The 17,279-nt window shown below is 43.1% G+C and overlaps 1 protein-coding gene across 10 annotated transcripts in view; it reads left to right on the forward strand.

Annotated features, from left to right (window-relative positions):
- Positions 1-17,279, forward strand: part of slit1a (slit homolog 1a (Drosophila)) — a 416,057-nt gene that overhangs the window by 331,710 nt on the left and 67,068 nt on the right. For all 10 annotated transcript variants that reach the window (XM_061910189.1, XM_061910190.1, XM_061910191.1 and 7 more), the window contains 5 exons: positions 6,644-6,788; positions 15,406-15,480; positions 15,550-15,693; positions 15,762-15,905; positions 15,980-16,146. In XM_061910189.1, the coding sequence (XP_061766173.1) occupies positions 6,644-6,788; positions 15,406-15,480; positions 15,550-15,693; positions 15,762-15,905; positions 15,980-16,146 (675 nt within the window). The remainder of the gene's footprint in view (positions 1-6,643; positions 6,789-15,405; positions 15,481-15,549; positions 15,694-15,761; positions 15,906-15,979; positions 16,147-17,279) is intronic.

Raw genomic sequence — 17,279 nt, forward strand, 5'->3', positions numbered from 1 at the left:
AAAAACAACAAAAAAAACACCCACAATCTGAGATATCTCATAGTGACCAAAGTAACTAATTAGATGACTATAGTAACTAGTACAGTGGTTCTCAACCTTTTTTCAGTGATGTACCCCCTGTGAACATTTTTTTAATTCAAGTACCCCCTAATCAGAGCAAAGGATTTTTGGTAAAAAAAAAAAGGGATAAAGAAGTAAAATACAGCACTATGTCATCAGTTTCTGATTTAGGGACGGCGTGGCGCAGTGGGAGAGTGGCCGTGCGCAACCCGAGGGTCACTGGTTCAAATCCCACCTAGTACCAACCTCGTCACGTCCGTTGTGTCCTGAGCAAGACACTTCACCCTTGCTCCTGATGGGTGCTGGTTGGCGCCTTGCATGGCAGCTCCCTCCATCAGTGTGTGAATGTGTGTGTGAATGGGTAAATGTGGAAGTAGTGTCAAAGCGCTTTGAGTACCTTGAAGGTAGAAAAGCGCTATACAAGTACAACCCATTTATCATTTATTAAATTGTATAACAGTGCAAAAATATTGCTCATTTGTAGTGGTCTTTCTTGAACTATTTGGAAAAAAAGATATAAAAATAACTAAAAACTTGCTGAAAAATAAACAAGTGATTCAATTATAAATAATGATTTCTACACATAGAAGTAGTGAGGTTAAGTGAATTATATTTTTATATAGCGCTTTTCTCTAGTGACCCAAAGCACTTTACATTGTGTAACCCAATATCTAAGTTACAGTTTGTACATTTAAACCAGTGTGGGTGGCACTGGGAGCAGGAGAGTAAAGTGTCTTGCCTAAGGACACAACGGCAGTAACTAGGATGGCAGAAGCAGGGATCAAACCTGCAACCCTCAAGTTGCTGGCACGGCCACTCTACCAACCGAGCTACACCGCCCGGGTACTTAAAGTGCCCTCTTTGGGGATTGTAAAAGAGATCCATCTGGATTCATGAACTTCATTCTAAACATTTCTTCACAAAAAAAGAAATCTTTAACATCAATATTTATGGAACATGTCCACAAAAAAAATCTAGCTGTCAACACTGAATATTGCATTGTTGCATTTCTTTTCACAGTTTATGAACTTACATTCATATTTTTTTTAAGTATTATTCAATAAATATATTTATAAAGGATTTTTAAATTGTTGCTATTTTAAAAATATTTTTAAAACATCTCACGTACCCCTTGGCATACCTTCAAGTACCCCCATTTGAGAACCACTGAACTAGTATATCATGCAGATTCCAAGTATTGAAAGACTTAGTATAGTAGAAGACTTACGGTCATTAGAAAACATTTTATAATGGCAGCTACACTTTCCATCTTAAAGATCTAAAACAGTTATTTGGGAATGTTCGGCGGGCCAGATTGAAAAGCTCAACGGGCTGCATGTGGCCCCCGGGCCTTAATTTGCCGAGATCTACGGTAGGCGGTGCTATTGATACAGTGAGCTAATTGGGCCTGCGAGGGTCGCTACCTCTGAGCGCATATTAATATGATAAACATGTGTCTCCACACATGGAGTCACACCGCTCTTTGCTTTGGCATGAGCGCTCACATTCTCGCACTCACCCAGAGGGGTAGTGAGTGAGTGTCTCTATCAGAAAGAAAATAAAGCTCACCGGGGGACCCAGATTCCTATCGGCGGATGTTTCCGGACTTCTTAACAAGGGGGAACTTCCAAGCAAAAAACTAGGACGATCAGCCACGGCATGATTCACCATCTTGAAATGCGTTCCTGTGTGTAAACGAATATGTTTGTGGGCTGATATTGTGATGATGTTCCGTGCTGACTTGGAAAATAAATGGTCGTTAAGCAGCACAACAAACCGTTTGGAGACAATGTCTCATGCTGTTGAATGAGAAATTATTTTGTTTAAAAATCCAAATGTTTACCACATTTTAGATTTAAGATTTGAGGGCCAGTATATATACATATACATATATATATATATGTATATATATATATATATATTTATGTGTGTGTGTATTAGGGGTGTGGGAAAAATCGATTCGAATTTGAATCGTGATTCTCACGTAGAGTGATTCAAAATCGATTCTCATTTAAAAAAAATGTATTTTATTTTTTTTTACTTTTTTAAATAATTTTTTTATGTTTTTATTTATTGTTTTTTTTTAATCAATCCAACAAAACAATACACAGCAATACCATAACAATGCAATCCAATTCCAAAACCAAACCTGACCCAGCAACAATCGGAACTGCAATAAACAGAGCAATTGAGAGAAGACACAAACACCATCCATCCATCTTCTTCCGCTTATCCGAGGTCGGGTCGCGGGGGCAACAGCCTAAGCAGGGAAGCCCAGACTTCCCTCTCCCCAGCCACTTCGTCTAGCTCTTCCCGGTGGATCCCGAGGCGTTCCCAGGCCAGCCGGGAGACATAGTCTTCCCAACGTGTCCTGGGTTTTCCTCATGGCCTCCTACCGGTCGGACGTGCCCTAAACACCTCCCTAGGGAGGCGTTCGGGTGGCATCCTGACCAGATGCCCGAACCACCTCATCTGGCTCCTCTCGATGTGGAGGAGCAGCGGCGTTACTTTGAGTTCCTCCCGGATGACGGAGCTTCTCACCCTATCTCCACCCGGCGGAGGAAACTCATTTCGGCCGCTTGTACCCGTGATCTTGTCCTTTCGGTCATGACCCAAAGCTCATGACCATAGGTGAGGATGGGAACATAGATCGACCGGTAAATTGGTCAAACAGGTCCTAGGTGAGGGATCAGAGAAAGAGCAGCTTGAAGACCTATGAAGAAAACAAACCAAGGACCCAGATTTCCCTCGCCCGGACGTGGGTCACCAGGGCCCCCTTTTGGAGCCAGGCCTGGAGGTGGGGCTTGATGGCGAGCGCCTGGTGGTTGGGCCTGTTCCCAGCCGGAAGAAGCAACGTGGGTCCCCTCTCCAATGGGCTCACCACCCATAGCAGGGGCCATAGAGGTCGGGTGCGATGTGAGCTGGGCCGGCAGCCGAAGGCAGGGAACTTGGCAGTCCGATCCTCGGCTACACAAGCTAGCTCTTGGGAGTTTCCATCTTAAAGATCTAAAAAAAAATATTTGGTAATGATTGAAAAGCTAAACGGGCCGCATGTAGCCCCCTGCCTACTGAAATGAGATTTTCTTATTTAATCGGGGATAGCAGGTCCATTCTATGTGTCATACTTGATCATTTCCCGATATTGCCATATTTTTGCTGAAAGGATTTACCGGTAGTAGAGAACATCGACGATAAAGTTCGCAACTTTTGGTTGCTAATAAAAAAGCTTTGCCTTTACCGAAAGTATCAAGACGATGTGCGCGTGACGTCACCGGTGTGAGGGCTCCTCACATCCTCACATTGTTTATAATCATAGCCTCAAACAGCAAGAGCTATTCGGACCGAGAAAGCGACGATTTCCCCATTAATTTGAGCGAGGATGAAAGATTTGTGGATGAGGAAAGTTAGAGTGAAGCACAATAAAAAATTAAAAAAAATAAAAAGTGACGGCTACGGGCGGTAGCAGTGTGAGCGTTTCAGATGTAATTAGACACATTTACTTGGATAATTCTGGAAGATCCCATATCTGCTTATTTTTTTAATAGTGTTTTAGTGATATTGTAAAGTCATACCTCAAAGTCTGATGGCTGCGGTGAACGCCAGTGTCTTTGATGGAAGCCATGGAGGAGCCAAGCTCACAGCTGCCTTTTTTGACAGCTGCTCCAGGAGGAGGTCCAGTAATCCACTGATGTCACAATTTTCCCATCCAACAACATGCTGGTTGACACAGAGAAACATTTTCGCTTGACCACTCTGTGTTAAAGCTTCACAACAAACAAAGAAACACCGGCTGTGTCTCGGTTGCTAAAGGCAGCTGCAATCCACCGCTTTCCACCAACAGCCTTCTTCTTTATAGTCTCCATTTTTAATTGAACAAATTGCAAAAGATTCAGCAACACAGATGTCCAAATTACTGTGTAATTATGCGATGAAAAGACTTTTAGCCGTGTGTGGTGCTGGGCTAACATGTCCCCTCCAACCAATAACGTCACAAACACGCGTCATCATTCCAACAATTTCAACAAGAAACTCCGCGGGAAATTTAAAATTGCAATGTAGTAAACTAAAGCGGCCGTATTGGCATGTGTTGCAATGTTAATATTTCATCATTGATATATAAACTATCAGACTGCGTGGTCGGTAGTAGTGGCTTTCAGTAGGTCTTTAATTCACCCAGGTCTGGTCCAATGTATGCTGTTACAGTACAGCCGCGACAAGGCGAACAACTTTCTATAATCGTGTCCAGGCGTCCCTTTACTTTTGCCAATGTAGTGCAGCGAGCGACCAAAGCTGCCGAATTAAAAAGATCCTCAACAATGAGTCAGGGTGAGCCTTTTTTTTTTTTTTTTTTTAGACAGGAAAACTCATATGATGTCCTTCTCTCTGGAGTTCCATGCAATAAAAGTGTTGCCACCACACTTATCGATAATATGATGATGATGATGACTCGGTAATCTCCCCCCGGGCCCTTCCACGTCGTCGCGATCAAAGCTGCACCGCTCGGGCTTTCATTACTTCCTCGCCGGGCAGGAAATGCTTTTTCCTGTTGTCTGGACAGAGGGAAAGTTCTTTAATGACCTGTTTGACTAAGGAAGTTATTTCTGCCGCTGCACTTCTCTCTAATAAAGTCAACAATGAGGCTTTTGCGGTCTTGCAATGGCTTTGGGTGCCGTCCCATTATTTGGACATATTCTTGGTCCCCCTTTTTTTTTTTTTTTTTTTTTCTTTCTGCAGCTCGGTTGAGGTTTTCCTGCTGGTGATTGTGGTCTGGGTGGGCCGCGGTGTCCCGGTGACGTAATGTGCACACTGCAAAAACTGAAATCTAAGTTGGATTAAATATCTCAAATAAGGGTGATATTTGCTTATTTTCTGTCTGATAAGATAATTCTTCTCACTAAGCAGATTTTATTTTAGAGCAGGGGTGCCCATTACGTTGATCGCGAGCTACCAGTCGACCGCGGGGGGTGTGTCAGTCAATCTCGAGCCAGGCTTTTAAAAAAAATAGACCTAAAAATTAGTGATCATCAATCTTCACCAAGACGTCACTTAAATGACATTCACGGTACCGGACGGTCTTGTGAGATGACGCTGGCTGCTGCAAGATCATTGTTATGAAAATATGACAGTGAGGAAGGCGAGAAACACTTTTTATTTCAACAGACTCTCGCGCCGTACCTTCCGTCAAAACTCTAAAGGCCGACTGCACATTTCCTATCTTCACAATAAAAGCCCTGCTTCATGCTGCCTGCGCTAACTAAATACAGAGTCTCGGAAAACTGGCGTGCACAAGCGATCCCTCAGAAAGCTGGCGTGCACATCACTTGTGCACGCCAGCTTTCCGAGACTCTTATTTTGTTAGCGCAGGCAGCATGAAGCCACCCGAACGCCTCCCTAGGGAGGTGTTTAGGGCACGTCCAACCGGTAGGAGGCCACGGGGAAGACCCAGGACACGTTGGGAAGACTATGTCTCCCGGCTGGCCTGGGAACGCCTCGGGATCCCCCGGGAAGAGCTAGACGAAGTGGCTGGGGAGAGGGAAGTCTGGGTTTCCCTGCTTGGGCTGTTGCCCCCGCGACCCGACCTCGGATAAGCGGAAGATGATGGATGGATGGATGGATGGAAGTTTTTTGGTTTCAAGAAATGTAACGCCGAGCAAATATCATTATGTCAAGATAGCACTAGCATTTACTTAATTTAAGAATATTTTTCAACATACTGAGCAAAAAAAGTCTCTCTTTTTTCTATCAAGAAAAGTGCACTTATTAGGGAGAATATACTTATTTTAAGGTATTTATGGGTTCATTGAAGTTACCTAATTTTAACTTGTTTTGGAAAGTCTTGACAAGCCAAATGTTCTTGTTCTATTGGCAGATCATTTTGCTTAGTTCAAGTACAATTCCCCTCATTTTTATACATATATTTTTTCTTGTTTTTGAACACTGACTTTTTGCAGTGCAAACTTCACAGAGAGGTGCACGGCTGTGAAGCATGCGAAAGGAAAAAAAGGACATAAAATGTTATTCTAACAGAAAACATCGCTGTTCCCTCTAAATGGAACACACACACACACACACACACACACACACACACAGTTCTAAGTGGCTCCCGGTGCTGTTCCATTATTGAGCAGCCATGATGTATCTGGCAGCACACTTTTTGGCACGTAACATCTATTCATAGACAGAGGAGGTGCAGGGAAACGTCCCGCGCTCCCCTGCCTGCCTCCTCCTTGCTCTGCCTCCGTCAGCACCTCCGCCTCTCACCTTTCGTTCCCGTCCCATCTGTCTCCTCCCCGCTCGTCTTCACGTCTTGCACCTGACTCTCTGCCCTCCTCAAGGGGTCCTCTGCTTCACTGAAGCTGACTGCCCAAATCCTCTTTGCTGTCCTTTATCTCCGTCTTTTTTCCGCCCTCTCTAAAATAATCCGCCCATTGATGGGGGGCACTTATGTATGGCGGACCAGATTCCGCCGCAGGCACTTGAGGTCAACCCCAAGTTAGGGAAGTTGAGTCCTAGAGGGAGGGGGGGGATGCGTGACTCACAAAATCCTTTCGTGACAGTTTGTGTGTTTCCCCCGTTGCTACAGGTGCCGAGGACGCCCGCCTGAACAACGCCTGTAACAGCGATCCGGTGTGTCCTCCCAAGTGTCGCTGCGAGTCCAACGTGGTGGACTGTTCCAACCTGAAGCTCACCAAGATCCCAGAGCACATCCCATCATCCACCACTGAGCTGTAAGCAATGTGTTTAAGGAAGGCAAATGAGGGATGGCATGACAGCAGGGGTGGATTTGTATGGACTAGAATGGGGGTCGGCAACCCGGGGCTCTAGAGCTGCATGCGGCTCTTTAGCGCCGCCCTAGTGGCTCTCTGGAGCTTTTTCAAAAATGTATGAAAAAGGCAGTTTAATAGTGAAGTGAATTATATTTATATAGCGCTTTTTCTCTAGTGACTCAAAGCGCTTTACATAGTGAAACCCAATATCTAAGTTACATTCAAACCAGTGTGGGTGGCACTGGGAGCAGGTGAGTAAAGTGTCTTGCCCAAGGACACAACGGCAGGGACTAGGATGGCGGAAGCGGGAATCGAACCTGCAACCCTCAAGTTGCTGGCTAAACTGCTCGGTTGGTAGAATACAGTAAACATTCAACAAGTCATCCATCCATCCATTTTCTACCGCTTATTCCCTTTCGGGATCGCGGGGGGCGCTGGCGCCTATCTCAGCTACAATCGGGCGGAAGGCGGGGTACACCCTGGACAAGTCACCACCTCATCGCAGGGCCAACACAGATAGACAGACAACATTCACACACTAGGGCCAATTTTTAGTGTTGCCAATCAACCTATCCCCAGGTGCATGTCTTTGGAAGTGGGAGGAAGCCGGAGTACCCGGAGGGAACCCACGCATTCACGGGGAGAACATGCAAACTCCACACAGAAAGATCCCAAGCCTGGATTTGAACCCAGGACTGCAGGACCTTCGTATTGTGAGGCAGACGCACTAACCCCTCTGCCACCGTGAAGCCCACAAAAGAATACATAGATCACTAAAACATTACACATTGCAAGCAAACCATAAGCACAGACAATGGAGAACATTTTTAAAAATAAAACAAACAAAAAAAACGTGAATAATCAAATTGTGCGGGCAACTCAGATTAGTTTTCAACCACTGTTCCAGTGCGGTTTTAAATGTTTAGCTTCTAATGATGCTCTAATCGCAGAAAGACAGTGACAAAATGTTCTTCATTGACAAGTTGCTGATTGTTCCAACGCATGTTGCAAGGCAAAAAACGTGGAGCACGATCATTTTTTTGCCCATCATAAATGATAAATGGGTTGTACTTGTATAGCGCTTTTCTACCTTCAAGGTACTCAAAGCGCTTTGACACTACTTCCACATTTACCCATTCACACACACATTCACACACTGATGGAGGGAGCTGCCATGCAAGGCGCTAACCAGCACCCATCAGGAGCAAGGGTGAAGTGTCTTGCTCAGGACACAACGGACGTGACAAGTTTGGTACTAGGTGGGAATTGAACCAGGGACCCTCGGGTTGCGCACGGCCGCTCTCCGACTGCGCCACGCCGTCATCTAAAGCACGGGTGTCCAAACCATGGCTCTCGGCCCAAATGCAATTGCAATAAGCTTCAACAAAAGCAATACGGGAGCAGGGTATCCGCGGATCCTTAAAATGTCTTAAATTCATGTGTCTAAAATTAAGGCCTTAAAAAGTATTAAATGTATTAGAAATTCCTAAGATGGTCTTAAATTTAGTACTCAATGGTCTTAAATTGTCGGGCCAGTTTTTTTGTTTTTTTTCGGGGCACGTCTTTGAGTAAAAGTGAGTGATTTCAGTGTCGGTCGCGCGCATAGTCGGGTTCCTTTCTTCCTCGCGTCCCGCCTTTCAGTCAACATGGGGAAATGCAAGTTTTGCGAGCGTTGGCTGGTTTAAAAGCTGGCATAAGCCTGTTGCCAATCCCGAGGAGGCCAGGTGCATACTTTGTAAGAGGGATTTCGAACTTGGCACCATGGGAATTAGAACGGTCGAATCGCACATGCAGTGCGGTAAGCATACAATCGCGGCAGAGAGCCAAAAACAAACACCGGGCATCTCTCAGTTCTGCGTGGGTCCAGCGCCAACGCACCCCCAGCTAGCAACAACTGCCGCTAGCAGCACTGACCTGACACTAATCTTCGGCGGGACAGCAACATTAAAATCCGAGGTGTTATGGATCTTGCACAATGTGGTGAAACATCAATCCTACACCTCAAAGGACGGGATTGGCGATCTTTTTCGTGTGATGTTTCCTGATTCTCAGGTCGCTAATACATTTTCCTGCGGAAAGGATAAAACAGCGTGGCGCAGTGGGGAGAGTGGCCGTGTGCAACCCGAGCGTCCCTGGTTCAATTCCCACCTAGTACCAACCTCGTCACGTCCGTTGTGTCCTGAGCAAGACACTTCACCCTTGCTCCTGATGGGTGCTGGTTGGCGCCTTGCATGGCAGCTCCCTCCATCAGTGTGTGAATGTGTGTGTGAATGGGTAAATGTGGAAGTAGTGTCAAAGCGCTTTGAGTACCTTGAAGGTAGAAAAGCGCTATACAAGTACAACCCATTTATCATTTATTATTTATATTACGAGACACGGATTAGCACCTCACATCCAAAACCTGCTCTTCGACCAAGTCAACGGGACTCGGTATGTGTTAATGAAATGTAATTTATTTTTACCCTCACCTCGGTTATTATGTTTTTACTGGCGTTGGTGTTGGTTTGTTTGTTTTGGATGTCAAAGGTTTTGGATCCCTCAAGATTTTTGATAAGCTGTTTGGCAGAGTGGTTTTTGATTGATTGATACTTTTATTAGTAGATTGCACAGTTCAGTACATATTCCGTACAATTGACCACTAAATGGTAACACCCGAATAAGTTTTTCGACTTGTTTAAGTCGGGGTCCACGTTAATCAATTCATGGTGCTTATCAGTTTGTTTATTAATGAACATACAAAAAGTAAACTTGACTGATTGTCATCGAGGTTGTAGTACAGTGGGATCCCCAACCATCGCTTATATTTATAGATTTTTTATTAATTTTTTCGGTCTTAAATTTCATTCAAGGTGGCATTAAAAAGGTCTTAAAAAGTCTTAAATTTGACTTGTTTAAACCTGCAGATACCCCGGGGAGCACAAAGTGTTTCCAAGAATGAATTTAATACCAAGGGTCTGACAGGTGCAATTTTATCACCATTTTTTGGATAATGTCGATAAAAGCCTGCTCAGTGGCTTTGTGGTTAGAGCGCCTGCCCTGAGGTTGAAACCCCGGCCGAGTCATACCAAAGACTATAAAAATGAGACCAACTACCTCCCTGCTTGGCACTCAGCATCAAGGGTTGGAATTGGAGGTTAAATCACCAAAATGATTCCCGAGCGCTGCCACCGCTGCTGCTCACTGCTCCCCTTCCCTCAAATGCAGAGGATAATTTCACCACACCTAGTGTTGTGTGTGACTGTCGGTGGTACTTTAAATTTTAAACTTTAATGTAGGTAGGTCAGGTCAGTGACAATGGTGTTTGCTTTATTGGTTGTTAAAAGCACATAATTTACTTATATGACCTAAATCCAAACAACCTTTCCTAGTCATGGTGCAGAATTTTTTTTTAACCAGCACAATGTAGGTAGGTCAGGTCAGTGACAATGGTGTTTGCTTTATTGGTTGTTAAAAGCACATAATTTACTTATATGACCTAAATCCAAGCAACCTTTCCTAGTCATAGTGCAGGAAAAAAAATTTAACCAGCACAAAAAGTCCACATTCTTAGTCACACCTGCTCACTGAACTTTGTGAACATTATAAAAAATAATAATTTGAAACTACATTCATATAAATCCATTGCAAGACATGCGGAAAATGCAGAACACTCTCTGCACACTTATCCATGTTTAAATTTTTGGCTACTTGATATTTCCGATTGATTACAAAGCTTTAAAGGGGTCGGGTTCTTTGTATGCAGTCAGCTTTTGGCCCCCTGCTAAATTTGTTTGAGCCCAATGCGGCCCCCTCCTCAAAAAGTTTGGACTCCCCTGGTCTAAAGTGTAAATAACGGTAAACATTAGCCGCAGACACGAGACTGCTTGTCTCAGTGGCCTTGTGGTTAGAGTGCCTGCCCTGAGGTTGGTAGGTCGTGAGTTCAAACCCCGGCCGAGTCAAAGCAAAGAGTATAAAAATGGAACCCATTATCTCCCTGCTTGGCGCTCAGCATCAAGGGTTGGAATTGGGGGTTAAATCACCAAAATGATTCCTCAGCGTGGCCACCGCTGCTGCTCCCTGCTCCCCTCACCTCCCATGGGCTGGAACAAGGGGATGGGTCAAATGCTAAGGTAATTTCACCACACCTAGTGTGTGCGTGGCTATCAGTGGTACTTTAACTTTTTAACTTTCATGTAGGTACTTTTTTGGTGTTCTTGACTTTTGCTTGATATTTCTGATTGATTACAAAGCTTTAAAGGGGTCGGTTACTTTGCATGCTGTCGGCTTTTGGCCCCCGGTCAAATTGATTTTAGCCCAATGTGGCCCCCTAGTCAAAAAGTTTGGACACCCCTGGTCTAAAGTATATACAAAGGTAAACATTAGCAACATTAGCCACGGACACTCGACTGTTTGCTAAATGGGCAGAGGTTTTTTACCTTTTTGACCTCAGGGCCCAGCTTTTCCACTACAGATGGGTCCGGGGCCCACTCAAATATTAACATTGAATTAATAATCTTACTGTTGATTTTAATCATATTCAATAATTATATCTAACCTACTTAAATAATATTAAACGGTGGGTTAATCACAAATATTATTATTTATTTAACACATAAACCTTAGGCTTAGGTCAGTCTGATTATAAAATTAAATACTAATCAAATTTACTGCATGAGAAGGGACTCATAAACAACTGACGAAAAATACATTTACATACAATTATGTTGTGCTAAAAAATAAACTAAATTAATAATAAATATGTTTCTTAACTAAACTGTCATTAAAATTAAAGTAAAAATTAAAATACAGCTTCACCATGTTGTCATATTTTTTGCACTTAAGAAACTTCTCTATGGCTTTAGCTCCAGACTTCTTCTGTTTTTTTTATATTGTCATTACTGACATATGCGGCCTATAAAGACCACGGCTGATAAAAACGTTTTTGCGGCCCTGTAGGGGAACTTATGGTTAAGAAACACTACCCTAGAACAGTGGTTCTCAAATGGGGGTACGCGTACCCCTGGGGGTACTTGAAGGTATGCCAAGGGGTACGTGAGATTATTCTAAAATATTCTAAAAATAGCAACAATTAAAAAATAATTTATAAATATATTTATTGAATAATAGTTCAAAAAAATATGAATGTAAGTTCATAAACTGTGAAAAGAAATGCAACAATGCAATATTCAGTGTTGACAGCTAGATTTTTTTGTGGACATGTTCCATAAATATTGTTGTTAATGATTTATTTTTTTGTGAAGAAATGTTTAGAATTAAGTTGAGGAATCCAGATGGATCTCTATTACAATCCCCAAAGAGGGCACTTTAAGTTGAATCACTTGTTTATTTTTCAACAAGTTTTTAGTTATTTTTATATCTTTTTTTTCCAAAAAGTTCAAGAAAGACTACTACAAATGAGCAATATTTTGCACTTTTATACAATTTAATAAATCCAAAACTGATGACATAGTGCTGTATTTTACTTCGTTATCTTTTTTTTTTTTCAACCAAAAAGGCTTTGCTATGATTAGGGGGTACTTGAATTAAAAAAATGTTCACAGGGGGTACATCACTGAAAAAAGGTTGAGAACCACTGCTCTAGAAGATGGCTCTTCAACTGGAACAAGTTCAGATCAAAACTTGGGAAAACAACATTTTTGCAATAAATTCCTAAAACACTAGATTGCTCCTGTTGTATACAGGAACTTGAAACCAGTGTAAACATTACATTGACATCTGAACCTTTCTAGCAAGCTTAAAATACTGGGGTCCAAACAAAAAGTGATTTACATCATTGAGGCTCTGTTCAAGTTTTTAGTAATAATAATGTATTTTCGTAATGTGATTTGTTTACTTTAGATGCAGTCAGTAGTCATTTTGTTCAACTGCTTTAGTTATACAAATGTTTGCAGCAGATTCTTGAAAACACTAGACTGCTGTCATAGAGATGATCTTTGACTAGCTTGTTTGCAGAAAGTCCTTTCAAACAGCACAGCGCTCCTTTAACTCTGACTAAATAAATAGACCAAAATCAAATGTCAACTGTGGAGAGTGCTGGTTCTCCGGATTATACAAAGGAAGAATTATAGTGAAGGCAGAAGTCTGGGCCCCCGGTCCTTAGCTTTTTGGAAATATTTGCTGAATATCCCTGCCCGAGGACAAAGCGTGATAAGTGTGTATTAGTTTATAATTGTTATTTAATCAATTTAAAACCCTTTTGTTTGTACACATTAATAATGACTTTCTATCTTTGGCAGCCTTAAGAAATTATTAATAATATGAAACTATATATATATATATTTTTTTAATTTATTTATTTATTTATTTTTTTTCTAAGTTTAAGTCCCAACGATAGTCTAGGTGTGGTGAAATTAACCTCTGCATTTGACCCATCCCATTGTTCACCCCCTGGGAGGTGAGGGGAGCAGTGAGCAACAGCGGTGGCTGCGCTCGGGAATAATTTTGGTGATTTAACCCCCAATTTCAATCCTTGATTGCTGAGTGCCAAGAAGGGAGGCAATGGGTCCCATTTTTATAGTCTTTGGTATGACTCGGCCGGGGTTTGAACTCACGACCTGGGGGCGGTATAGCTCGGTTGGTAGAGCGGCCGTGCCAACGACTTGAGGGTTCCAGGTTCGATTCCTGCTTTTGCCATCATATTCACTGCCGTTGTGTCTTTGGGCAAGACACTTTACCCACCAGTACCACCCACACTGGTTTAAATGTAACTTAGATATTGGGTTTGACTATGTAAAGCGCTTTGAGTCACTAGAGAAAAGCGCTATATACAAACCCTGTTTCCATATGAGTTGGGAAATTGTGTTAGATGTAAATTTAAACGGAATACAATGATTTGCAAATCCTTTTCAACCCATATTCAATTGAATGCACTACAAAGACAAGATATTTGATGTTCAAACTCATAAACTTTTTTTTTTTTTGCAAATAATAGTTAACTTAGAATTTCATGGCTGCAACACGTGCCAAAGTAGTTGGGAAAGGGCATGTTCACCACTGTGTTACATCACATTTTCTTTTAACAACACTCAATAAACGTTTGGGAACTGAGGATACTAATTGTTGAAGCTTTGAAAATGGAAATCTTTACCATTCTTGGTTGATGTACAGCTTAAGTTGTTGTCGTATTTTACGGTTAATAATGCGCCACACATTTTCGATGGGAGACATGTCTGGACTCTAGGCGGGCCAGGAAAGTACCCGCACTCTTTTACTACGAAGCCACGCTGTCGTAACACGTGGCTTGGCATTGTTTTGCTGAAATAAGCAGGGGCGTCCATGATAACATTGCTTGGATGACAACATATGTTGCTCCAAAACCTGTATGGACCATTCAGCATTAATGGTGCCTTCACAGATGTGTAAGTTACCCATGCCTTGGGCACTAATACACCCCCATACCATCACAGATGCTGGCTTTTGAACTTTGCGCATATAACAACCCGGATGGTTATTTTCCTCTTTGTTCTGGAGGACACCACGTCCACAGTTTCCAAATATAATTTGAAATGTGGACTCGTCAGACCACAGAACACTTTTCCACTGTGCATCAGTCCATCTTAGGTGATCTCGGGCCCAGCCATGCCGGCGGCGTTTCTGAGTGTTGTTGATAAATGGCTTTCGCTTTGCATAGTAAAGTTTTAACTTGCACTTACAGATGTAGTGACCAACTGTAGTTACTGACAGTGGTTTTATGAAGTGTTCCTGAGCCCATGTGGTGATATCCTTTACACAATGGTGTCGGTTTTTGATGCAGTACCGCCTGAGGCATCAAAGGTCCGTAATATCATCGCTTACGTGCAGTGATTTCTCTAGATTCTCTGAACCTTTTGATGATTTTACGGAACGTAGATGGTAAAATCCCTTAATTCCTTGCAATAGCTCGTTGAGAAATGTTTTTCTAAAACTGTTCGACAATTTGCTTACAAATTGGTGACCCTCACTTTATCCTTGTTTGTGAATTACTTAGCATTTCATGGAAGCCGCTTCTATACCCAATCATGGCACCCACCTGTTCCCAATTAGCCTGCACACCTGTGGGATGTTCCAAATAAGTGTTTGATGAGCATTCCTCAGCTTTATCAGTATTTATTGCCACCTTTCCAAACTTCTATGTCACGTGTTGCTGGCATCAAATTCTAAAGTTAATGATTATTTGCAAAAAAAAAAAATGTTTATCAGTTTTAACTTCAAATATGTTTTCTTTGTAGCATATTCAACTGAATATGGGTTGAAAATGATTTGCAAACCCTTGTATTCCGTTTATATTTAAATTTAACACAATTTCCCAACTCATATGGAAACGGGGTTTGTAAATATAATTCACTTCACTTCACGACCTTCCAGTCTCAGGGCAGACACTCTAACCACAAGGCAACTGAGCAGGTTTTATGATACGTATATAGTTGCTTTGTTAAAATGAAACAGGTTAAAAAAATCAGTCAGGAAAAAACAGGAATTGACTCCAAAAATAGAACTTAGATATTGCAAATGTAAAAATATACTTGAAGAAAAGTATTTTTTTTAGAAGTTGAAAGTAATATTTTTACAAACATAATAATCTTGTTGTTTTGTTTGTCAGGCGCCTCAACAACAATGACATCACCACCCTGGAGGCCACCGGAGCCTTCAAGAGTCTTACCCAGCTCAAGAAAATGCAAGCGCACCTTACATTTGATTTTGCTCGTAATGACATGATCCTCATCTGGCGTTTGGTTTTCCGCAGTAACCTCAGCAACAACAAAATCACCGAGATCGAAGACGGCGCTTTCGAGGGCGCCTCGTCGGTCAACGAGCTTCACCTCACGGCCAATCAGATGGACACGGTCCGGAGCGAGATGTTCCGCGGCCTGGAGGGATTGCGTATGCTGTAAGCGACGCGCGCTGATGAGCTACCGTGCTTGGAAGGGCGTCGCGCTAAAAGTTTTTGCGTCACAGGATGCTGAGGAACAACAAGATCAGCTGCGTCCACAACGACAGCTTCACGGGTCTACACAACGTGCGTCTGCTGTCTCTCTACGACAACCAGCTGACCACCATCACCCCCGGAGCCTTCGATACTCTGCAAACTCTCTCCACCCTGTGAGACCACGCCGGCTTCAGCACTCTTTTCCTCTTCATGCACTCCTCTGAACAAACGACTTCTGCCATCACAGGAACCTCCTGGCCAACTCCTTCAACTGTGACTGCCGGCTGTCCTGGCTGGGAGACTGGCTGAGGAGCAGGAAGATTGTTACTGGAAACCCTCGCTGCCAACGCCCTGCTTTCTTGAAGGAGATCCCCCTGCAGGACGTGGCTCTGCCTGATTTCCGCTGTGAGGAAGGTAAGTCGCAACGCATGGCAGCACTCATGCAGCCCCAGACCGTAACACAAGCACCAACCAAGCACCACCAAGGACATAATTTGGGGTGGGACACGGCGGTTATCTTCCCTGCACCTTTTGCAAGTGCAGTTTTTTTGCCCTGCAAAAATAATGCTACGCTATTAAATGGAGGCGAGTCAAACACTCGGGCCAAGCGGAAAACTGCAAAGGCTGAAGCTTGACCCTTTAGACTAGTGGTCCCCAAACGTTTTGACTCGGGAGGGCCGCATTGGGTTAAAACAATTATGTTATGTATGTATTATATATATATATATATATATATGAATGTTGTCTGTCTATCTGTGTTGGCCCTGCGATGAGGTGGCGACTTGTCCAGGGTGTACCCCGCCTTCTGCCCGATTGTAGCTGAGATAGGCGCCAGCGCCCCCCGTGACCCCAAAAGGGAATAAGCGGTAGAAAATGGATGGCTGGATGGATGGATATATATATATATATATATATATATACATGTGTTCTTTCTTAGTTTTGATGCCTTCAGTTTTTGATTGATTGATGAAAACTTGTAATAGTAGATTGCCTGCCTGGTGACTTGTCCACGGTGTACCCGACCTGTCGCTGATCTCAAAGCCAGTCCTGGCACACCCGCTTCGCTGCAGGTCTGCAGGCCACGCCCCCGCTCCACACATACATTCTTGGATGATGTCCCTGTGTGTAATGATGACCAGTTTGGGAGTTGTTGGGTAGAAAAGCACTACTGTAAAGTATATCCCAGTTTCATGACCAACATTTTTAGAGCATACAAATGCTTGCTGAAAAGTGCGCGGTGTACTAACTTACCTGAGACCCTCTGAGGGTTAAATCATGTAAACTTTCCAAAGTTTTACTGCAACTTTCCGGTCCCTGCCAGCATACTACATACATTAGGAGCAAAAGAACTGCGTCAAAGGCCTGAGATCATCTGAAATAACGAGCTCCATTGTCCGGGTCTTTGTTTACCGAATAGATTGCGGCTCAGCACTTCCTAAGCTGCTTGTCGATGTCGGGCTGAGTGGAGCTTATTGAACGCTTTGCCTTATTGACCAGTCAGCTTATTTGCAGCTGAATTAATGTTAGACTTGTCTCCAAGCCTTTGG

This window comes from Nerophis ophidion, linkage group LG09, assembly GCF_033978795.1.
Source record: "Nerophis ophidion isolate RoL-2023_Sa linkage group LG09, RoL_Noph_v1.0, whole genome shotgun sequence".
Taxonomy (NCBI): domain Eukaryota; kingdom Metazoa; phylum Chordata; class Actinopteri; order Syngnathiformes; family Syngnathidae; genus Nerophis; species Nerophis ophidion.